Here is a 23,843-nt window from a genome sequence, read left to right as displayed (position 1 = left end):
CGCCGAGGCCGGGCAGCGCCGATTCCGAGGTGGCTTCAAGTTGGGTGGTCTAGCGGCGGCGGCCATCTTTATTTCTGGCAGATCAGCTGACTGGCACTAGCTGGCCCAACACGTCGGCGCCATCCCATCTCCCCAGGGAGCCCCTGAGCTCCTCCCCTCGCGTGCCCCAGTCTTCGCAGGAGGGGCGGGGCCGGAGCGAGAAGCCAGATTGAAAGCGGTGAGGCTGTTTGGCGGGAAGTTGGCGTAGTTCCCCGGTCCCCGCCTTGTTTCTCCCCAGAGGCTTCACAATCTTCCCTCCACGGTCTCGGCATAGGGCATAGTACCCTTTCGCACGGAGGACGCGATGGCTCCCAGGAAACGCCCAGAAACCCAGAAGACCCCCGAGGTGGCTGTGCGCCCCAAGAGCAAGAGGAGCAGAAGCCCCCGGGAGCTGGAGCCCGAGGCCAAGAAGCTCTGTGTGAAGGGCCCCGGTACTGCCTGCGCCTGCTGCTTTAATAATTCCGCCTTTTGGGGTTCTCACGCAGGAGGCTGGAGTGGGGGATGGGTGCTGCTGGTTTCCCGAGGCTCTCCCAAGTTTCGGATGCCTCGAGCTGTACATTTTTCTGCAGGTCCTTTCACATCATAGAGCTTGGGCTTAACCCCCCTCAGGTGCCGGGAAGAGGCAGATGAGCTCCATTACATAAGACACAACGGACCTTCAAATTCCTTGTTTGTACCAGGATTTCTATACACTGAGAACTGCTTAAAATAATCCTACTTTGCCTAGTGGTGTGTGTGCTGAATTTCGATAGTCATGGTTGCTAGCTGTGTGTCCTTGGTTTCCGCTGTAAGAACCCGCAATTTCCTTAGGAAACTCATTCTCTGAGGTTTATTGGGGCTTGAACCTGGGGCTAAAGGAGTGTGAGGCAACACAGAAGACCAGCGGGGGGTTGTTGGTGAAGTGGGTTTTGTCCATAAGAAGAAGGAGTTGGTTGTCAAGAGGCCAGATTCCTAGAGACTAGGTCCTCAAATACATCTTTATTACTATTCTAAGTGAATTTACCTCCCCAATAGTAGCTTAGTTAACTTCAAGCCATGCCAGACCCTCTGGATCTGCTGGTTTCCAAAACTGATTGGACTTGGGGCCAACAATGGGTCACCTCTACATTATTTTAGTATAGGATTTAAAGTTACTTCTTCCCCCCCCCCCCGTCACTTCTGTGCTATCCTAAAATCCTTTCATTGTGCCTTATATGGGATTTTAAAATTGTCACTCAACCTTGTATGAGTTTTCCGACCCACTGGGAAGAGTTCTTCATAAACTTTATTCTTGTGTGTTTCTTTAGCTCAATGCTCAGCAACCCTACAAGGGTTTGGTTTCATATCGTTTTTTATTTAGTTTCGCTTCAGAATTACTATTTTGGGGAGTGTTTGGGGCAAGGGGCTGAATCCCTACTCCTTATTTATTTCTTGTGCCGGATGAGACTGAGCAGACCACAGAAAGGCCTTAGGTGATGGGACAGATTGGCTGTGCCGAATGAAAAAACAAGGCTTTCTTTCTGAGATTTCAGCAGGAAACTCTTCCGTGCGTGAGAATGGAGAGGAAAATATGTGTCTGTTCTGCTTGGCAGGTTCTAGCAGAAGATTTGACTCAGGCTGCCTTTGGGCGGGGTTGGCTAGCCTGCAGGTCCCGCCATCGTGCAGCAGCATCGTCAGGGCGCTCCACCACCATAAGCTGGGCAAAGCTGCCTGGCCGTCACTGCAGCAGGTGAGGCGTTTCCAGGCTGAAGTGCTCAAGGGTTTGCCTGGAACACTACTGGGATGTTCTAAAATTAGAGGCTGGGTTGGTTCAGTGGGTTGTCAGAGTGGTCAGATCACCTCTACCTTGGTGACTGACCTACTGGGCATTCAGCCAGGTAGAAGTCTTATGCTGTAAAGGTCTCATCTGGAATGCACTCTGCCCCCTTGCTTTCCAAGATTAGTTTGTGCACGTTGCAAATATTTTCATGCGCAGAGCCAGGCAGTTAGTTTTCCTCTGATGGGAGGACTTGGCCCTAGAGCTCATCTGTGGAGGAGGCAGAGATTGGCAGTGTACCCAGGACTTGGGTTTTAATTCAACTTAATTTTTTTTTTCTCCATGTCAGGGTCTCCAGCAGTCCTTTTTGCATTCTCTGGCTTCTTACCGGATATTCCAAAAGGCTGCCCCTTTTGACAGGAGGGCCACATCCTTGGCATGGCATCCAACTCACCCCAGCACCCTGGCTGTGGGTTCCAAAGGGGGAGATATCATGCTCTGGAACTTTGGCATGAAGGACAAACCTACCTTCATTAAAGGGGTGAGCAGTCCCTGTGCCAGTCAATAGTGCTGAAGAAGTGTTTGTTGAAGGAGTGGAAAGTTATCCAGTAACAAGGAGATGATTGGGATCAGAAGTAACTGGGTATTTTCAAACAAGTAAACGGTAACAATACTCAAATCTTCATTGAGGGTCAGCCCTTAAAGCCTTAGAAGGTGTGAAATATTGATCACCCCCTTGTACGTTATCACATAGAACAGAATCTGAGCCCCTTCTTTATTCTTGGCCTCGTCTTCTACTACGGTCTTCCTCACTTCTGATGCTTTAGCCTCACTAGCTATTTCTTTCTCTTCCTAAAACTGGGGCTTTGGACTTGCTGTTCTCTTTGACTGGGGTACTTTTTCCCATGGTTTTCTCATGGCTGGCTCCCTCTTTTCATTCCAGTCTTGGCTTAATATACTTTGTCAGACAGCTTTCACTGACCACTCTGTCTAAAGTAGCCTCTGCTTCATTCATTCACTCCCTATCCCATTACCCTGCTTCACTCCCACCCCACCCCACACCGACACACACACACACACACACACACACACACACACACACCACCCCCTGAGACAGCATTTATCAGTACCTGAAATGTTTTGCTTATTTGTATGTCTTTGCCCATATAAACCTCTTTGGAAAGTAAGGTCCATGATAAGAGGGACCTTATCTTTCTGGTTCACCACCATATCCTCAGTGCCTAGAACAATGTTTGGGCTAGAGTAGCTGCTTTGTATTTGATGAATGAATGAGAGCCTTCAAGTGTTAACTGGGATGTATACATAGAAGATAACTGGCAACACAGATGCTAAATGCTACAGAACATGAGAGAAGGAAGAACCTCTTTGTGAGTTAAGAGCAGAGAAGGCTCATGATGAGTGGGGAGGGAGGAAGAGCAATAATTAAGGAAATGGAGAGAAAAAGGAAAGGGGAAGTGTGTTTGGGGCAAAGTTTGGCATAGCATTTTTTAGGGATGATTAGTATTTATCATCAGTTGCTGAGGGGCATGGTGTTGGTCCTTCCGCCAAAGATAAGATTCTTAGTTTGCACAGCCGGCGGGGGGCTGACTATGGAGAGCTATTCTGGAAAAAACAGCCCTCTGGCTTTAGAGCAGAAGCCACAAACTCACGTGCTTAAGAAGCCAAACAGGAAAAAGAGTGCTTGGGGTGGGGTCAGTGGTAAACTGGAGATGATTGACATGCAGGAATCTAGGTCCCATGATGGTATCAGATCTGGATTTGTTCAAATGAAGCCTGAAATCCTGATTTTTTTTTTATATGAAATGTTATGATTTTTAAAGATTATGATGAAATACACCTAAAATGTATCATCTTAACCATTTTTAAGTGTGCAGTTCAGCAGCATTAAGAACATTGGAATTCGGGATCCCTGGGTGGCGCAGCGGTTTGGCGCCTGCCTTTGGCCCGGGGCGCGATCCTGGAGACCCGGGATCGAATCCCACATCGGGCTCCCGGTGCATGGAGCCTGCTTCTCCCTCTGCCTGTGTCTCTGCCTCTCTCTCTCTCTCTCTCTCTCTGTGACTATCATAAATAAAAAAAAAAAAAAAAAAAATTTAAAAAAAAAAAAAAAAAAAAAAAAAAAAAGAACATTGGAATTCTTGTGTAGCTAGTCTCCAGAATTTCATCTTGCAGAAGGGAAACTCTATACCCACTAAACACTAACCCCTGTTCCTTCCTCTCCCCATCCGTGGCCATCACCATTCTACTTTATGTCTTTATGATTTGGACACTCTCATGAGTATCTTATGTAAGTGGAATCATACGATATTTAACCTTTGGCTTATTCCACTTTGCATAATGTCCTCTAGCTTCAACTGTATTCTAGCAGGTGTCAGAATTTCCTTTTTAAGGCTGAATAATACCCCACTCGATGTAGATACCACATTTTGCTTATCCACTCATCTGCTGATGGACTCTTGGGTTGCTTCCACCTTTTGGCTCTTGTGACCAATGCTGCTATGGGCATAGATGTACAAATATCTCTTCAAGTCCCCGCTTTCAGTTCTTTGGGCCATATACCCAGAAATGGAACAAAAGAGAATAGATGAGGCCATGGGTGAACCCAGGAAGAGTTTTCTACAGTGTCTCTTTAAAGCAGCCCATCAGAAAAAGCCAGGTTAAACAGGCTTGGGATGACATGGGTATTCAAGAAAAAGGTCCCTGAAGCCAGAAGAAAGGCAGCCAGAGAAATGCTGTGGACAGAGCTCAGCCTCCTGCCCAGCTGGTGAGACAGGTGACCAGCAGAAGGGGTAGTTTTAAATTGAAGTCAAAACCCAGAGCTCAGACAGGAAGAGATTTGTTTTTTTGTTTTTTGGATTTTTTTTTCCTCTGGGAATCTAGGACATGGGAATAGAAAAATTTAGCCTAAGGGTGTCCTAGGGGAGAGCCTCCTGACCAAAAGGGGAGTGACATCTGCTTTAAACTTGTGCCAGGCTGAGGCTGCTTTTGTTCTACATCACTCTATTATAATGTGCACTTAAGTAACATTTCCTCATAGCATCATGGAGATCAGTCTGGGCATCTGAACTTGGTGGCTAGCAAGAGGCTAGACTGGAGTAGAAGAAGGGTATGGTGGCCTGGAGAGCTGTCTGTTTTTACTCCCAGATACTGAGAAAAAGTCTATTCGAGAACAGGAACTGAAAAAACAGCAGAGCTTCATTTTGTTACATCTTTTTTTTTTTTTTAATTAAAAAAGTTTTTTTTTGTTTTTGTTTTTGTTTTTTTGTTTTTTTGTTTTTTTAATTTTAAGTAGGCTCCACACCCAATTTGGGGCCTGAACTCACAGCCCCCAAATCAAGAGTTGCATCCTCCACTGACTAAGCCAGCCAGGCGTCCCTCATTTTGTTACTTCTTTAGCCCTCCCACGTTGGCTACGATCTTTACATCTTTCAGGCCCTTGGCAAGGAAACACATGACATTTTCAACGTGAAGAAAACTTGATTTTACTCTTATTGTAAAATAATCCATGCTTGTAAGAATTTCAAATAATGCAGAGAAAAGCATAAGGAATAAATATTACTTGAAATCTCTGCTTGGGGCATCTTTTTCTGTGGGTATACACTATTGTTCACACCCATACTTCTACTTAATTATTACATAAATATTCTACCCTAGAATGTGTCATATTTTACTTATTATATCAGATAGTCTAGTTTAAATCATATATCAGAGGGACGCCTGGGTGGCTCAGTGGTTGGGTGTCTGCCTTTGGCTCCGGATGTGGTCCCGGAGTTCTAGGATTGAGTCCCAAGTCAGGCTCCTGCATGGAGCCTGCTTTTCCTCCCTCTGCCTATGTCTCTGCCTCTCTCTGTGTCTCTCATGAATAAATGAATAAAATCTTTAAAAATCAATCAAATCAATCAATCAATCATATACCGATAACCACTAAGAATATCCTGTATTTCCCTTTTGTTTTCTGTAATGCCTTTGGTATCAGAGTAATGCAGACTTCACTAAAAGAGTTAGGAAGTGTTCCTACCTCTTGTATTTTCTGGAATTATTTGTGTAGAATTGATACTATATCTTCCTGAAAATTTTTGTAGTATTTTTAGAACTGAATTTTCTTCATTGGGAAGTTGTTAACTATATATTCAATATCTTTCATAGCTATGGGACAGTTTAGATTCTCTTTTTCTTTTGAACGAGCTTGGTTTGTCTTGCAAGGAATTTGTTCATTTTACCTGTTGAATTTAGTTACATGAATTTGTTAGTGGTAATTCCTTACTATCCTCTTAATGTCTACACAATCTTTACTGATACCTCCCTTCACATTCTTGATATGGGTAATTTGTGTCTTTTTTTTTCCGCTTCTTAATCTTGCTAGAGGTTTATCAATTTTATTGAAATTTTCAAAAAAACTGCTTTTAGTTTCAATGTGTTTCTCTGTTTTTCTGTTTCCTTTTCACTGGTTTTTATGATACTTTTCCTTGGTGTGTTTAACCTTTATTTTGTTCTTTTTCTAGTTTCTTCAGATGGAAGTTTACATTATTTGAGATCTTTCTTCCTTTCCTAATATAATCATTTAATGCTCTAAATTCCCCTCTAAGTATTTCTTCTTCTTCTTCTAATTATGATTATGATTATGATTTTAAAGAGTCTATTTATTTGAGAGAGAGTAGGGGTGGGGGAAGAGCAAAGGGAGAAGGACAGACTCTGTGCTGAGTGCAGAGCCATATACAGGGCTCGATCTCACAACCCTGAGATCATGACCTGAGCCACAACCAAGAGTCAGACACTTTAACAGACTGTGCCACCCAGGGGCCCCTATTATTATTTTTTTTTAAAGTAAGCTCTGTGCCCAGTGTGGGCCTTGAACTCACAACCCTGAGACCAAGAGGCACATGTTATACAGAACCAGCCAGTCACCATCCCCCATCCTTTTATTTTTAATTTATTTACACATTTGTATATAAAATGGGTTTCCTATAGACCATGTTAAAAATATATATATATCCAGGGGATCCCTGGGTGACACAACGGTTTAGCGCCTGCCTTTGGCCCAGGGCGTGATCCTGGAGACCCGGGATCAAATCCCATGTTGGGCTCCCGGTGCATGGAGCCTGCTTCTCCCTCCTCCTGTGTCTGCCTCTCTCTCATCTCTCTCTGTGTGACTGTCATAAATTAAAAAAAAAAAAAAAAAAAAAAAAATATATATATATATATATATATATATATATATATATATATATATATCCAGCCTGACAATCTCTGCCTTGTAATTGGAGCACTTTACCATTTACATTAATATGATTATAAATATGATCGGGTTTAAATCTACCACCTTGCCATTTCTATTTGTCCTGTCTCTTTGTTCCATTTCTCTTTTCTTTCCTGCTGTCTTTTTTTTTTTTCCTGCCACCTTTTTCATGGAGTACTTTATATGATTCCATTTTATCTTCACTATTGGTTTAATAGTTATACTTTCCTTTCCTTTTCTCTTTTTTAGTGTTTGGTCTTGATTCTATGATATACTTTTCTAACTCATCAGAGTGAACCTTCAAATAACATTATACCGCATCACATATATTGTAAGAATTTTACAACTATATATTTACTTCCATTTTCTCCATTCTCTCCTTGTCCTACATTTTACTTCTACATATATTAGAAACCCAATACATTAATATTTTTGCTTTATATAGTCTGTTATCTTTTTGGTTTTGTTTTTTCTTAGATATTTATTGAGATATAATTGATATATGATAAACTACACATATTTAAAGTGTATAATTTGGTGACCTTTGACATATATATATAACTGTGAAAGATCACCACAATTAAAATAATGAACATATCTTTCATCCCCAGAGTTTCCTCATACCTCTTTGTAATCCACCCCTCCCTACCTCTGAAAACCATTGATCTACTTTCTATGCTTATTGGTTAATTTGCATTTTCTAGACTTTTATATAAATAATATAATATATAATTTTTCTAGCTTTCAGTCAGTATAATTATTTGAGATTCTTCTACATTGTTACATGTATCAGTAGGATTTTTTTTCTTTCTTAGTAGTGTTCCATTATATCAATGTACCACCATTTATCTGTTCATCTACTGAAGGATATTTGGATTTTTTCCAAATAAAAATAAAACTGTTATAAACATTTATGTCCAAGGCTTTGTGCAGATGTATGCTTTCATTTTTCTTTTTTTTAATTAATTAATTGATTTTTGATTTGTTTTCATTTTTCTTGACTAAGAACTTAATTGTGGAATGACTGGGGTACGGGGTAGGTATCTTTTAAGGATTTCTTTAAATGAGAAGAAAACTTTAATACTTACGTATTTGCCATTTCCAGTGATATTTTTTTATAATGTAGGTTGGTTGGTGATACATTTTTTTTCCTTTTGTTTGTCTTTTTTGGAGAAGATATTTTTGCTGGGTATAGAATTCTAGGCTCACAAGCTTTTTTCTTTTGTTTTTCTTGTTTTTACTACTTTAGGGATGATTTCTGATGCAAAGTCTAATCTCATCCATTTTTTTAAAGATTTTTTTTTTTTATTTGAGAGAGTGAGAGAGAGAGCATGAGCAGGGGGAGGGGCAAAGGGAGAGGAAGAGCAGTAGACTCCCTTGCGAGCAGGGAGCCCAATATAGGGCTTGATCCCAGGACCCTGGGATCATGACCTGAGCCAAAGGCAGATGGTTAGCTGACTGAACCACCCAGGCACCCCTCTTCTTTCATTTTTATGTTCCTCTTAACATGATTTTCCTTTTTTCTTCTTCTTTCTGTCTTTCTTTCTTTTTCTTCTGGCTGCTTTAAAAATGATTGTGATTTATCTGGTGTATTTCTCTATATGTTTCTCCCCTTTGGGGTTCATTGTACGTCTTGGATCTGTGGGTTTGTCATAAAATTTGGAAAATTTTAGGCATCATTTACTCAAATAGTTCCCCTCCTCTTTTCTTTTCCAGGACTGCAATTATATATATGTTAGGCTACTAGATATTGTCGTACAGGTCATTGGTAAACTGTTCATTTTTTAATCCCCCCATTTTATTTTGCATAGCTTCTATTGCTATGTCTCATATTCACTGATCTTCTGCATTACCTAATCTGTATTAGATGTATTTTTATTTTCAGATACCGTATATAGTCTCTAGAAGTTTGATTTTGAGCCTTTTTCAATATCTTCCATTTATTTTTTCATGTTCACTACTTCCTCTACTTTCTTGACCATACACAGAGTATGTGCATAATAGTTGTTTTAATGTTTTTGCTAACTCTATCATCTATGACACCTTTTTAAAAGATTTTATTTATTAGAAAGACTGTGTACCAGCAGGGGGAGGGGCAGATAGGGAGAGGGAGAGGGAGAAGCAGATTCTCCACTGAGCAGGGAGTTGATTCAGGGCTCAATCCCAGGACCCTGAGATCCTGATCTGAGCCAAAGCCAGACACCCAACCAACTGAGCCACCCAGGTGCCCCTCATCTATGTCTCTCCTTTTTTTTTTTTTTAAGATTTTATTTATTTATTCATGAGAGACAGAAAGAGAGAGAGAGGCAGAGACACAGGCAGAGGGAGAAGCAGGCTCCATGCAGGGAACACAACATGGGACTCGTTCCCGGGTCCCCAGGATCACGCCCTGGGCTGAAGGCAGTGCTAAACCACTGAGCCACACAGGCTGCCCTCTATGTCACTCCTGAGGGTGTTTCTATCCATTTAGTTTTCTTCTGGTTATGAGTTCTATTTTTCCGCTTCTTTGCATGCCTGGTAATTTCTCCTTAGATGCCAGACATTGTGAATTTTATGTTGTTGGATGTTGGATTATGTTATATTCTTTTAAATATTGTTGGTCTTTGTTCTGGGACACAGTTACTTATAATCAGTTTGATACTTTCTGGCTTGCTCTTAAGCTTCATTAATATAGTTACTATATTAGCTTCCTATTGCCTCTATAACAAATTACTACAGACTTAGTATCTTAAAACAACGCAATTTTATTCTCTTATAGTTCTAGAGATCTGGAGGTCAGAAGTCTGAAATCATTTTTTCTGGACTCAGGACTAACTGTTGGCAGGTCTGGTTCTTTCTCAAGTTTCTGAAGGGAGAATTACTTTTTTCAGCTTCTTATGGCCATCTAAATTCCTGGGCTATGGCTGCTTTTTTATCTTCAAAGTGCATCACTCCAATTTCTACTTCTGTCATCACATTGCCTTCCTTTCTGACTCTGACTCCTCCTGTGTTCCTCTTATAAAGACCATTTTGATTTTGATTATATCAGTCCCACCCAGGTAATCCAAGATAATCTTCCCATCTCAAGATCCTTAACCACATATGCAAAGTCCCTTTTGTCATCTAGCATATTATTCACAGGGTCCAAGGACTAGGGCATGGATATTTTGGGGACCATTATTCAATCTATCCCAGTTAGCATGGGTTTAAGGCAGCCAATAGATATTAAATTGTTCTCACCCTGAGGCAATACCCTTCTGAAGACTTGATGTTTTGCATATAAAATATTTTCTTTCTGGATAGTCAGAATACAGATTGTTCTGAGGATTTCTCCCCTACTTATTTATGGGTGTTTCTCCTTGCCCCCTCTCCCAGTCTTGGGTAGTTTCCTCAGACATTTTTATACATTAATACTTCCCAAAAACTTGAGGGGACCCTTGTGAAACTCTCCAGGATGTTCCTTCTGTGTGAGCCTTTTGCCCACAAATTCTTGCTATGTTGGTTTTCCTAAAACTGTGTCTCCTCAGCTCAGTGAGATTGCTAGGCCGTGTGGTTCCTCCCTGTCTTGCAGCCTGAGTACTCTCTCCAAGCAGTTAAGCTGGGGCAATTGCAGGGCTACCTCCCTTCTTTCCCTCATGTCTTGTGCTGCCTGTTGTCCAATGTCTGAGAACTTATTTCATGTATCTGGTCCATTTTTTGTAGTTGTCTAAGGCAGGATGATATATTTGTTTTCTGTTGCTCCATCTTGGTTGAAAGCAGAAATCCACACCTATTAATTTTGATAGTTTATCTGAGGATTTAAATTTTTTTCCTACACAATCTTGCCATCTACAAATGAGTGTTTGATTTCTCTCTTTACTATTCTGATACTTCTTTTTTTACCTTATTCCATTGGCAAAGACCTCTAGTGCATTGTTGAATACTGACGATAGCAGACATGTTTGTCTTGTTCTTGATCATAGTAGGCTTATATTTTACCACTAAGTATGATTCTGTCTACTTTTTATTGTGGTAAAATGCATATAACATATAATTTACCATTTTAACCAATTTTAAGGGTTTTTGATGTTGTTTTAGTAATCTCTACACACAACTGAACCCACAACCCCAAGATCAAGAATCACATGCTCTAAGAAAAAAAAAAAATTCACATGCTCTTCCAACTGAGCCAGCCAGGCAACCTCCCATCATAGCCATTTTAAGTGTACAATTAAGAACATTCACATTGTTCTGCTACTATCACCACCAACCATCTGCAGAACTTTTTCATAATCCCAAAATAAAACTCTGTATCCATTAATCAATAACTTCCTATTACCTTCCCCTAGAGCCACTAACCTGCTTTCTGTCTCTATGAATTTGACTATTTCTAAGTATGTTCTCTAAATGGAATCACACAATATTTGTCCTTTTGGGTTTGACTCCTTTTGTTTAGCATAATGTCTTCAAGTTTCATCCTTGTTGTAGCATGTAACAGTTCTTCATTCCTTTTTATGGTTTAATGACAATCCATCATATAGCTATGCCATATTTTCCTTATCCATTCATCTGTTGATGGGTGTTTGGGTTGTTTTCACCTTTTGCTGTTATGAATACAGCTGCTGTGAATGTTCATGCACAAGTTTTTGTTTGAAACTTCTTTTGGGTATATACATGGGAGCTTGTTTATAATTTAAACCTTGTCTGTTTTTGAATATCCTTTATCAGACTCTGGAAGTTCTCCTTTTACTTCTAAATAAAATAAATTACCAAAAGTTCTTATCATGAATGATAATGGAATTTCATCAAATACTTTTTTGTATCTCTTGAGATCAGTATATGATGTTTCCCCTTTATTCTGCTAATGTGATAAGCTACACTGATTTTTTTTTAAAGATTTTATTTATTGAGAGAGAGCATGAGCAGTCAGGAGGGGCTGAGGGAGAGGGAGAAGCTGATTCCCCACCGAGCAGGGAACCTGCCACGAGGCTTGATTTCATGACCCTGAGATCATGACCTGAGCTGAAAGCTGCTTAACCAACTGAGCCACCCAGACACCTACATTGATTGATTTTGTATGTTTGTTTTAATTTATTATATTCACATTTTTCATTTAAATTTTCTCCCCCACCCTTTTTTTAACCTTTCCAGTTATATCTCTAGCAAGTAATATTGCTTCGTCTTCAGCCCAGGGCCTGATCCTGAAGACCCAGGATTGAGTCCCACATCAAGCTCCCTGCATGGAGCCTGCTTCTCCCTCTGCCTATGTCTCTGCCTCTCTCTCTCTCTCTCTCTCTCTCTCATGAATAAATAAATAAAATCTTTAAAAAAAACTTGTAAAAGCACAACACTGAACCATTAAGTATACAGTAGTGTTAACCATATTCATATTATTGTATAGCAGAACTGTAGAACTTTTTCTTCATGTAAAGCTGAAACTGTATACCCACTGAATAAGTTCCTTTTTTTCCCCTACCCTCAGCGCTTGGCAACCACAATTACACTTTCTGTTTCTATGAATTTGAACTACTTTAGATACCCCTAAGTTTTGATGGTCTTACTGTGGTTACATAGGAGAATGTTCTTGTAGGAAATAACACAGTAGAGTATTTGAGGGTGATGGGACATTATGTAGGCAATTTATTATCAAATGATTTCAGAAAAGCAGTTTGTTTTTTCTTTTTTTCAGAAATGCAGTTCTTTGTGCAATTTTTGCAACTTTTCCTAGAATTTGAAATAGTTGGAAAACAAAATTAAAAAAAAAAGACTGATAATATTTCTTCCTTAAATGTTTAGTATATTCATCAATGGATCTACCAGGATCTGGAATTTACTTTGCAAGAAAGTCTTTAGTTGTGAATACAATGTTGTTATAGATGTCAGACTATCCCAAATTTTCTCTTTCATCTTCTATCAGTTTGGCAAGTTTGTATTTATCTAAGAAATTTGCCCATTTCATCTAAGTTTTCAAATTTATTGGTGTAAGATTGCTTATTATATCCTTTTATAACTGTTTAAAATATTTAGGATTTATATTGATGTCTTTTTTTTTATCTATTACATTAGTAATTTGTGACTTCCGTTTGGTCAGTCTCACCAGGGATTTATCAATTTTATTAGTCTTCTCATTGAACCAACATTTTTTTTTAAAGTAGGCTCCATGCCCAATATAGGGCTTGAACCCTGACCCTGAGATCAAGAGTCATGTACTCTACTGATAGAACCAGCCAAGCACCCCCCAACTTTTGTTTGTTAATTCTCTCACAGTATATTTGTTTTGTTTCATTAATTTTTTTCTCCTACTTTCTGTTTTTAAGATTTCATTTATTCATTTTAGAGGAGAGAGAGTGGGAGGAAGAGCAGAGGGAGAGGGACAAGCAGACTCTACACTGAGTTCAGAGCCTTTCATGGGGCTCCATCCCACAACCCTGAGATCCTGACCCCAGACAAAATCAAGAGTCAGATGCTCAACTGACTGAGCCACCCAGGCACCCCCTCCTACTTTCTTTTCCTATTACTTTCACAACTTCTTGAGATGGATGTTTTGAGGCATTGATTTTAGCCTTTTATTATGGATGCTTCTGTGAATATTTGTGTACCAGTTTTCATGTGAACAGACATATTCATTTCTCTTGGGTGTATGTCTAGGAGTGGAATTGCTGGGACATATTTTAAGTTTTTGAGGAATTGCCAAACCATTTTCCAGAATGACGACTCCATTTCACATTCCCGCCAACAACATAGGAGGGCTTCAAATTCTCCATATCCTTAACCATGCATATGTTCTTTTCCAGCTTTATTGAGATATAATTGACAAATAAAAATGTACATATTTAAAGCATACAGTGTGAATTTTAACATGTGTGCATTGCAAATGATGACTACAGTCAAGCTAATTATATTCATCACTTCACATATGACCTTGTGTATATGTTCTGGGACACTTAAGATCAACTCTTTTAGTAAATTTCAAATAGACAATACAGTCTTATTAACTATAAGTCACCATGCTGTACATTAGATCTCTGGAGCTTATTTATCCTGCATAATTGACACTTTGTCCCTTTGACCAACATCTCCTCATTTCCTCCATCCCCAAGCCCCTGGAAACCACCATTCTACTCTCAGCTTTTATGAGTTACACGTCTGTAGAATCCATGTATAAGTGAGATCATGCAGTATTTGTCTTTCTGTGTCTGACTTATTTCACTTAGCGTAACATCCTCCTGGTTCATCCTGGTTGTCACAAATGGCAGGATTTACTTCTTTTTAAAGGCTCAGTATATTCTATTATATATACATACTACATTTTCTTTATCCCTTCATCTGTCTACAAATACTGAGGTTGTTTTCCTATCTTGGCTATTGTGAATAGCTACAGTGAACACAGGAGGGAAGATAACATGTTAAGAAGCTCATTTCATTTCCTTTGGCTATATACCTAGAAGTGGGATTAATGAATCAAATGGTATTTCTAAATTTTCCAAGGAACTTCCATACAGTTTTCCATAGTGCCTCTGCCAATTTACATTTCCATCAACAGAATACTAGAGTACCTTTTTCTCCGCACCCTTGCTAATACCTGTTATCTTTTGTTGTTTTGATAATAGCCATCCTAATAAATGTAAGGTGATGGCTCATTGTGGTTTTGATTTGCATTTCCCTGATGTTGGGATTAGTGACGTTGAGCACCTTTTCATATGCCTATTGGCCATTAGTATATCTTCTTTGGAAAAATCCCAATTTAGGGTCCTTTGACCGGTTTTTAATTAGGTTATTTGGGGGTTGTTTTTTGCCATTGAACTCCTTATATATTTTTGATATTAACTTCTTTTCAGATATAATTTGCAAATATTTTTTCCCATTTTAGGGGTTGTCTTGTCACCACTTGTTATTGTCCATCTTTTTTATTATAGCCATCCAAGTGGGTACGAAATAGTATCTTAAGATGACTAATGATGTTGAGCATCTTCTGTGCTCCTGACCATTTGCGTATCTTTGGAAAACTGTGTTCAAACCTTTTGTCCACTTTTAAGTTAGATCTATTTTTATTTTAAAGATTTTATTTATTTGAAAGAGAGCACACGCACACGCATGGGGGGGGGGGTGGGGCAGAGGCAGGAGGAGAAGCAGGCTCCCGGCTGAGAGGGAGCTTGATGTAGGGCTCAATCCCAGGACCCTGGGATCATGACCTGAGCCAAAGGCAGATAGATGGTTAACCAACTGAGCCACCCAGGCAACCCAGGGCTTTTTTTTTTTTTTAATGTATAGTAATAATATGTTTTTAAGATTGTATTTATTTATTCAACAGAGAGAGAGTACAAGTAAGGGGAGCAGCAAGCAGAGGTAGAGGGAGATCAATGTGGGGCTTGATCCTAGGACCCTGGGATCAGATCATGACCCAAGCTGAAGGCAGATGCTTTCCCAACTGAGCTACCCAGGCACCCCTAATCACAATATTTTATTTTATTTTATTTTATTTTATATTTATTTATTTATTTATTTATTTATTTATTTATTTATTTATTTATTTATGATTTTAATTTATTTATTCATGACAGATACAGAGAGAGAGAGAGGCAGAGGGAGAATCAGGCTCCATGCAGGGAACCTGACGGGGAAACTCGATCCTGGGTCTCCAGGATCACACCCCGGGCTGAAGGTGGCGCTAAACCGCTGAGCCACTGGGGCTGCTCTAATCACAATATTTTAAAGCCTGTATTTAATAGCTCTAACATCTGAATCTCCTGTGTCTTTCAAATATTGTTTCTTTCTCTTAGTTTCTGGTTATTTGGCCTTATATTCTGGTATGTTGGGTGATTTTAGATTTAGTACCAGGTATTGCATATGAAAACTTTCAGAGATAATTTGGAGTTTTGAGTGGTGGTAATTTCCTCCAGAGACCTTTTTTTTTTTTCCCCTTTGACAGGCAGGTAGGGCGGAATCAGATCATCTTAATCCAATGAGATTGAAATGATTTGAATCTGGACATCAGCCTTTGTGAGGGTCAAGCTATTTCCAGTGCCGTCTTCTATAGTGTGTTAGGGATCCTAACTAAAAGCTAGATTTCTTCCAAGACCTCTGCCCCACAGAACTCCATTTCTGCCCCTCTTGCCCTATGAGACTTGGTGAAAACTCAGCCCAGCTTCTCAGCCATGAGCACCTCTCCCCCCCTTCCCATTCAGCTTCTCTGCAGTGTGGTTCCTTGGCTTCAAAGCCACAGCTTTCTGCCCTGCATGGGCCTCAAAGGGAAATGCAACATCGAAAGATCAGGCCTGCTTTTCTGCTCCCTGCTCTCTAGGACGTTGGTCTTCAAATCCCTGATGCCTTTGTAGCTCTCTGTTGACTTTAGAAACTTTTCTTTAAAGACATAGATTTTGTTTCCCTTTTCTAGTTCTCAGCAGAAAGCTGGCCCAACATGAGCTAAACACCATCCTGGTGTTGGAAGTCTCCAATATATTTATCAGACTTTACCCATGTTTTAATCTTCCTACTCAGTACACAAATTGATCGTAACGTCTTGTCTACCCTTACTATAAGAACACAAATGCATTTTATTATTTTTAAGATTTTATTCATTTATTCATGAGAGACACAGAGAGAGGCAGAGACACAGGCAGAGGGAGAAGCAGGCTCCCTCGGGGGAGCCCGATGTGGGACTCAATTCCAGGACCGCAGGATCACATCCTGAGCCAAAGGCAGATGCTCAACCGCTGAGCCACCCAGGTGTCCCCACAAATGCATTTTAATCCAAAACGTTTATGTGTTTATTACTGATGCTCTGACATAGGACTAGGCCTTTTCGGGGAGTAAGGCTCACCTGGTCTTACATAAGCCACACCTATAACATATATATATTAAATGTATTCTTTATAGGGTCTAGTTTCCCTTTCTCTAAAATGGAGACATAATTTTTTTTTAAAGATTTATTTATTGGGGCGTCTGGGTGGCTCAGATGGTTAAGTGTCTGCCTTTAGCTCAGGTTGTGATCCCAGGGTCTTAGGATCGAGTCCCATGGCAGGCTCCCTGCTCATGGGGAATCTGCTTCTCCCTCTCCCTCTGCCTCTCCCCCTGCTCATGCTCTCTCTCCAATGGATAAAATCTTTGAGAGAGAGACAGAATATGTGAGTAGGGAAAAGGGAGAGAATCTCCAAGCTGACTCCCCACTAAGCACAGAGCCCAACACAGAGCTTGATCCCACGACCCATGAGATCCTGACCTGTGCTGAAACCAGTCAGATGACTGACTGAGCCACCCAGGCGCCCCATGGAGACAATTTAAAGGCAGTTATGAAGCATTCTGATTGCAGATTCTTCAAGTTTTATTTCCCACCATAAGTGTTTATAAGTATCTCATCCATGTGTAATTTGACAACTATTATCTTTAGCAACTCACTTTTATCTAGTTTTTCCCAAGTATTCAACGTGGCTTTCATAGAAATAACAGTGGTCTTTTTTGCACATATTTCCTCAGTTTAATTAAACTACATGTTTAAGTAAATGCTTAAATGTTTCATTGAAATGGTTTTTTTTTAATTTTTATTTATTTATGATAGTCACACACACAGAGAGAGAGAGAGAGAGAGGCAGAGACATAGGCAGAGGGAGAAGCAAGCTCCATGCACCGGGAGCCCGACGTGGGATTCGATCCCGGGTCTCCAGGATCGCACCCTGGGCCAAAGGCAGGCGCTAAACCGCTGCGCCACCCAGGGATCCCTCATTGAAATGTTTAAATCTTTAAGAAACGGTTAATAAGTGACATGTAATAAAGTTACATATTTAATTAAATTACATAATTACAAAAAACAGTTCAATGGGCATATACAGGTTTAAGAACAGACACAATGAAACCTGGGTGAGCACAGGACTAAAATGTTGGGAGCAGATGGTGATCACAGCAGCAAGGGTTCGGTGGACCACGGGCACAGGTTAGAATGCTTTGTAGAGGGGATGGAACTTGCCAGTGAGCATGCTGAGTGAGATAAGTGGATGTTGCATCAGAGGCCTCATAATCTATGAGGCTAGGATAGCATCAGCATAAGAAGTGGAGACAGAGCTCTTGAGGTTGTAAAGTTCTTTAATAATAATAAGCATTTAATGAGAGTATGTTATTGATGTTATCTCATGACTGTTTACATCATCCTTGTCTGGGACATCTGGAAAAAATAGGAAGGAGCTCAGATCTGACTCCTGCCCTCCTAATCCAGGCACTGTTTGGAGCTGAAGCTCTTCTGGTTTTTGTTTAAGATTTTTATTTTTGAGCCAGAGAGAGCAAGCACATGTGCACGAGCAGGGAGAGTGGCAGAGGGAGAAGCAGACTCCCCGCTGAGCAGGGAGCCCAACATGGGGCCTAATCCTAGGACCCTGGGATCATGACCTGAGCCAAAGGCAGATGCTTAACCAACTGAGCCACCCAGGTATCCCAGAAGCTCTCCTAAAGAGCACTGGGCAATAAACAAACTGTGGTGCATCCACATAATGCAGTGTTGAGCAGTAAATGAAATAAGCGATGGGTGCACATGGCGATGTGGCTGCATCTCCGGGGGCTTGATGTTGAGTGAGATGAAAGATGCCAGTCACAAAAGGATGCCTACTGTAGGCATTCATTTCTATGACAGTCTATTAAAGGCAAAACCACAGCATGATGGAGAACAGATCCTTGGTAGCCAGGGGTTACAGGTGAGAGTGGGACTATGACCAGAGAGCACAAGGGAGATTCTTGAGCGATGGAATGGTTCTGCATCCCAGTTTGGGTAGTGGGGATTCAAAACTCTACTGTGTGTTCAAATTCATAGAACTATATTCTAAAAACCATATGTTAATTCGTTAAGAATCCAATTAAAACGAAGATCTTAATAAAGAGCCATCACAGAACACATCCCCCTATACAGGCCACTCAGCTGGCCTGGCCCCACGTGCTGCCTAACCTCCTGGGCCATGGTCACTCACTGGCTTTTCTCTTCCTTGTGTTAGATTGGAGCTGGAGGGAGCATCACTGGGCTGAAGTTTAACCCTCTTGATACCAACCAGTTTTTCACCTCCTCAATGGAGGGAACAACTAGGCTGCAAGACTTTAAAGGCAACACTCTGCGAGTTTTTACCAGCTCAGGCACCTGCAAGTGAGTAGCCTCACAAGGAGGGAAAGGGCTTCTAGGCACTCAGCATAGTTCTGCTGAGAGCATGTGTATCTCATGTGTGTTCCTCAGACCTGGCATAGGGAAGAACTGCCAGGTAATGGAGCCGCTTTCCGCCCACCCCTCTCTGAGAGTTTCCTTGGCTGCTCCTCCCCGTCCCAGGTGCCTTGCTGCTTCAGTGAGGTGGTCTCGAGCCTCCGCTCTTCTCAGCGAGGGAAGGGCTTTGGCTCTTCTGCAAGGCATTCTTGTATTAGACTAGACCTTGATTCTCACTAGTCAACATGGCCCAGAGAGCCACTTAGCAGTTGGAGCAGGGACTAAGAATTTAAGATTTCATTACCTACATCACTGGGGTGCAATGAGGCAACCAGTTGCTGGATGGAAGCTTAATGGGATAGGATTGCGTCCGCAGAGCATGTTGGACACCCGAAGGGCAAGTGGCTGGAGAATATACAAAATGCTCGTCACTTGGATTTCTAGACAGACAGGACTCTTACTGTTCTCTAAAGAATCTGGGGGGTTGGGGGGGGTGTCTAACTAGCACTGGACATTATCCTGGGCGGCCCACAGAGGTCAGAATAACACAATCAGGACAGGTGATGATCCCATCAGACTCAGCTCCATGTTATTCTTCCATAAGAAACCCTCCCTCTGAAAGATATTTGTAAGGGATACAAAAAGCACTGTGGCAAGGATTTGAATGTTTGAGAGAAAAAAAAATATGAATCTGAGCTCTCCCGGCTGGGTTTTAGGATCCCAGCCCAATCCCTTCGACCTCAGGTAGTCTGAGACACAAAAGAGCAAGACAGAGCTCTGAAACTTGTGTATGCTTTTTCCCCTAAATGCTCAGAAGGGGGCAGAAGTTCCTTTCTCACCAACCAGCGGAACCGAGCTGGGCAGTCCCTGTTTGGTTTGTCATCTCCTGTGGCCCAGAGTAGAGAGTGAAGGGAGAGAGCAATAAACAAATGTTCCTCAGAACCCAGGGCTATAGGGGGCAGGCTAGCCTGGGGATTTGCTTTATGGCTCTTGCTTGCGGCTGCTTGGAGGACTCTTACTAGCTGAGTAACTGGACACATTTGTGAGCCCCGTCACACCCATCCCCTCTGCATGGTAGACAACTCTGAGTGTTCCTCACTGGGAATCTGTGGTGAGACAGTTATTCGTTCAGCAAATACTGATCAGACATCCACTGTACATTAAGACACTGGAGCGGCAAAAGAATGAGTGGACCTTGCCTCTGTCCCCAAGAATCTTACAGCACAGTTTCTCCCTCCAGCTTCTGGTTTTGCAGCCTGGATGTGTCTGCCAGAAGCCGAATGGTGGTCACAGGAGACAATGTGGGGCACGTGATCCTACTCAACATGGATGGCAGGGAGGTGCGTTTTCTGGAGCCCAGTTCCCCCCTTTCTGTCCCTTGCCCCTGGCCTCCCTGCGCCCCACCTGAACCGAGCCCTTCTCTGCAGCTCTGGAATCTGAGAATGCACAAAAAGAAAGTGACCCACGTGGCCCTGAACCCATGCTGTGATTGGTTCCTGGCCACAGCCTCCGTAGACCAAACAGTGAAAATCTGGGACCTGCGCCAGGTTAGAGGGAAATCCAGCTTCCTCCACTCGCTGCCGCATAGCCATCCTGTCAATGCAGGTGTGATATACCAGACTTCATCCTTCCTGTAGAACCTGCCTATCCTACCACTTCTGGGGTTTCTCCCCTCAATATTTAGAAGCTGCTAGGTCAAACCTCTATCCTGAGATAATCAGCCAAGTTGGTGTCTTGGAAAATTCCTGATTCTAGCTGCCTCCAACAGCTGCTAGGTTTTTAGAATGGTTGTTGTTTTTCTAAGATTTATTTTATTTGGAGAGTGTGAGTGGGAGGAGGGGCAGGGGGAAAGGGACAAGCAGATTCCCTGCTGAGCAAGGACCCCCAATGTGGGGCTCAATCCCAGGATGCTGAAATCACAACCTGAGCCAATATCAAGAGTCAGCTACTTAACCAACTGAGCTACCCTGGCACCCCAAGTTTCTAGAATGTTTTTGTTCACAGCCCAGATTCACCTCTTCCCTTCCACCCCTGTCCAGACAGGAGTGGGAGAGAGGGCACCCCTGTGGGGGAAGGCCTGTGCTCTCTTCAGCTCTGGGGCTTTTCACTTGCCAGCCTGTTTCAGTCCTGATGGAGCCCAGCTCTTGACCACTGACCAGAAGAGTGAGCTCCGGGTTTACTCAGCCTCCCAGTGGGACTATCCCCCAAGCCTGATCCCACATCCTCACCGCCACTTCCAGCACCTGACACCCATCAAGGTAAGTGATGGAGGCAGGGAGCTGTGATTGTGGGGATGGACCGGGTCTGCCTGAGGTAGGGAAAGGCCAGATCTCATCCTGCACCCACATGAAACAGTCTCTTCTCCCCTGGCTTTTCTGCAATTTCTGTCCCCATTCTGAGATCCCGCTTTGCTGGGTTGTGTCTCCTGGAAGCTCTTTCCCCGTTTTTTTTTTTTTTTCTGCTCAACCTGCTTGTCCCCCTGTTCTGCCCTCCCTTCCAGTTACTGCATGTGCTGCTGGCCCACTGGCTGACCTTGGCCCCCAACACTGATGGTCTTTAAGTCTTCGGATCCCTTCCCGCCCATGCCCCAGACCCACTCCTCTGCTCTCCTGGTTTCTGTTCTTTTTGAACACTACAGTCCCTCTTCAGAACTCCAGGGGTCACGCCTGTACTTCTCTGTCAAGGCAGGCCAACACCCCTGGTTGGAGTCCTTCGGTAAGCTGCTTGGGTTTTGGATCTCGGTTTCCTCATCTCTAAAAATGCAGTAATAGTACCTGGCTGACAGGGTTATTGGAAGAATCGGTACACTTAAAACACATGGCTAGTGCCTGGGAAGCACTATGTCAACGGTGATCGTTTAATCTTAGACCGGCTCTCACATACCTTAAGTCAAATCCAAGCTCTTAACAAGGGTTCTTCACTGGCTGGTTCCCACTGATTCATGTGTCATTTCCCACTTCATGTCTGGCGAGGACAATCTCCAGCTTCCCAGGCAGGACTTGTGCCAACTTTCTCCTTCCCGCTAACCATGTCTTTCCTCCTTCAAAACTTCCTTGCGATTTCTTAGGAAAGGCCCCATCTGATTCTGTCATTCCGAATCACTGCCAGATTTGTTTTGAGTGGGATCATCTGGGGAACATAGGTTTCCTTCCCTTTCTTGGCCACTAGCCATTTTCTGCTCAACTCTTTCATTCACATTGATCGAGAAGGGACAGTAGTGGGATTACTTCAGAATTTATGTCCTACTTTTGGTTTTGGTTACCAGAGACTTTTTGCTTGGTTGGAGGCCTACCTCTTTGGTTAATGGTCAAGCTGATGTTCAAACGTCTATCGATTGGTATGATCTCAGGAAATACAAGAGAGAAGGCCTGAAGGTGTCCCAAGGTCCAGAGAGGCCAATTTGGGATTTAAAATGTGGAATGGTAGATGCACATGCACTTGAAAGCTGTTCTTGTAGTTTCATGTGGGTCTTACTTCCATTATTAAATTGCTGGCACTTGTATCAACAATTGTGAGTGGCAAAGAATACTTCTGAGGTCCCTCTTGACAGTATTCTGCATTTGCTCTCATGACAACTCTCCATCTCCTAGGCAACCTGGCATCCTCGGTACAACCTCATTGTCGTGGGCCGATACCCAGACCCCAATTTCAAAAGCTGTACCCCTCATGAATTAAGGACGATCGATGTGTTTGACGGAAGCTCAGGGAAGATGATGTATCAGCTCTATGACCCAGAATCTTCTGGTATCATTTCGGTGAGGTCTGGGCCCTCAAATGATGGGGGGGGGAAGCAGGGATTCAACCTACCTTAGCTGGCCAAAAATGACCAGAAATTAGCCATCATGTCCTCTTCTCCCAATATCTCACCTCCTCGTGCTTACACCCTTGTCTCTGCAGCTCAATGAGTTCAATCCTATGGGGGACACGCTGGCCTCTGTGATGGGTGAGTGAAGCAGGTTGTATCTCAGACTGGCCAAGCCCTACCCTACTCCCCAATGTTGAGTGCAGGCTCTCCTCAGCTTAGCCCTGCCAGTCACCCCAGGGTAGAAGGCAGGAAAGAAGATTTCCAGGAGACAGTGGACGCTTTGGCCTAGGCCCTCCATGCCTCTTGCTTTGTCTTGGTTGTGACAGTGCCTGGCTGCTGTCCAGTGTCCTGGTTTCCTTACCAAGCCCTAGGTTCCCTAGGCCAGCCCCAAGTTCTCAGAGTCTGATAACAGAAGGTGAGAGTCAGACTGGTCTCACTCCTCCTAGGTTATCACATTCTCATTTGGAGCCAGGAGGAAGCCAGGATGCGGCCATGAGAGACACTAATGAAGGTGTGGGCTAAGCGAGAGCTTGGAGCCGCCTGAGGACAAATCCTGTAAGAAGAGGCGGCTGTGTATTAAAAGGGCCAAAGGTATCCAAGTCTTAGGGTTGGAGCAGGGACACTGTGGCATGGGACACTATGGGGCTGGGACACTGGCACGTTACTGCTCTGGACTCAGCTCCAGAAACTTCTCCAGAGTTGGTGCCCCAGGTGCCCCAAGGGCCCCTGCTGTATCTAGCCTGGAGCCAGGCTTCTCTTGGAGCGAAGGTACTCTTCTATGTTTGACGTGCAGTGATGGAGTGATAAGGTAGTGGTTTTCAGTTTGTGCTCACTATTGACATGGCTAATAAAACCATACCCAACAGCCTGTGAGTGGATC

At 42.5% G+C, this 23,843-nt stretch overlaps 1 protein-coding gene across 3 annotated transcripts; it reads left to right on the top strand.

Annotated features, from left to right (window-relative positions):
• Positions 1–147: 147 nt before the first annotated feature.
• DDB2 (damage specific DNA binding protein 2) lies at positions 148–23,828 on the top strand. Of its 3 annotated transcripts, none has more exons than XM_055308660.1 (10): positions 148–217; positions 314–470; positions 1,611–1,747; positions 2,124–2,315; positions 18,962–19,107; positions 20,399–20,763; positions 21,274–21,416; positions 22,749–22,913; positions 23,056–23,101; positions 23,410–23,828. In XM_055308660.1, exons 2-10 carry the CDS (start codon positions 344–346, stop codon positions 23,457–23,459), a joined length of 1,371 nt encoding a protein of 456 aa, XP_055164635.1. In that variant the 5' UTR covers positions 148–217; positions 314–343; the 3' UTR covers positions 23,460–23,828. The 3 variants fall into 3 exon arrangements, with proteins under 3 accessions (XP_055164635.1, XP_055164645.1, XP_055164631.1); XM_055308670.1 differs by lacking the exon at positions 148–217 and having other exon boundaries at positions 228–470; positions 20,399–20,498; positions 20,586–20,763; XM_055308656.1 differs by lacking the exon at positions 148–217 and having other exon boundaries at positions 228–470.
• Positions 23,829–23,843: the final 15 nt, after the last annotated feature.

This window comes from Nyctereutes procyonoides, unplaced genomic scaffold, assembly GCF_905146905.1.
Source record: "Nyctereutes procyonoides isolate TBG_1078 unplaced genomic scaffold, NYPRO_anot_genome, whole genome shotgun sequence".
Taxonomy (NCBI): Eukaryota; Metazoa; Chordata; class Mammalia; order Carnivora; family Canidae; genus Nyctereutes; species Nyctereutes procyonoides.
This window is presented reverse-complemented; position numbering and strand designations above follow the sequence as displayed.

Excerpts from the sequence above, each read along its gene's own strand:
- DDB2 (XM_055308660.1), top strand. The coding sequence starts at position 344 with ATGGCTCCCAGGAAACGCCCAGAAACCCAGAAGACCCCCGAGGTGGCT. Across the intron at positions 1,748-2,123 it reads CCTGGCCGTCACTGCAGCAG|GGTCTCCAGCAGTCCTTTTT; the intron begins GTGAGGCGTTTC and ends TCTCCATGTCAG. Across the intron at positions 23,102-23,409 it reads CACGCTGGCCTCTGTGATGG|GTTATCACATTCTCATTTGG; the intron begins GTGAGTGAAGCA and ends CACTCCTCCTAG.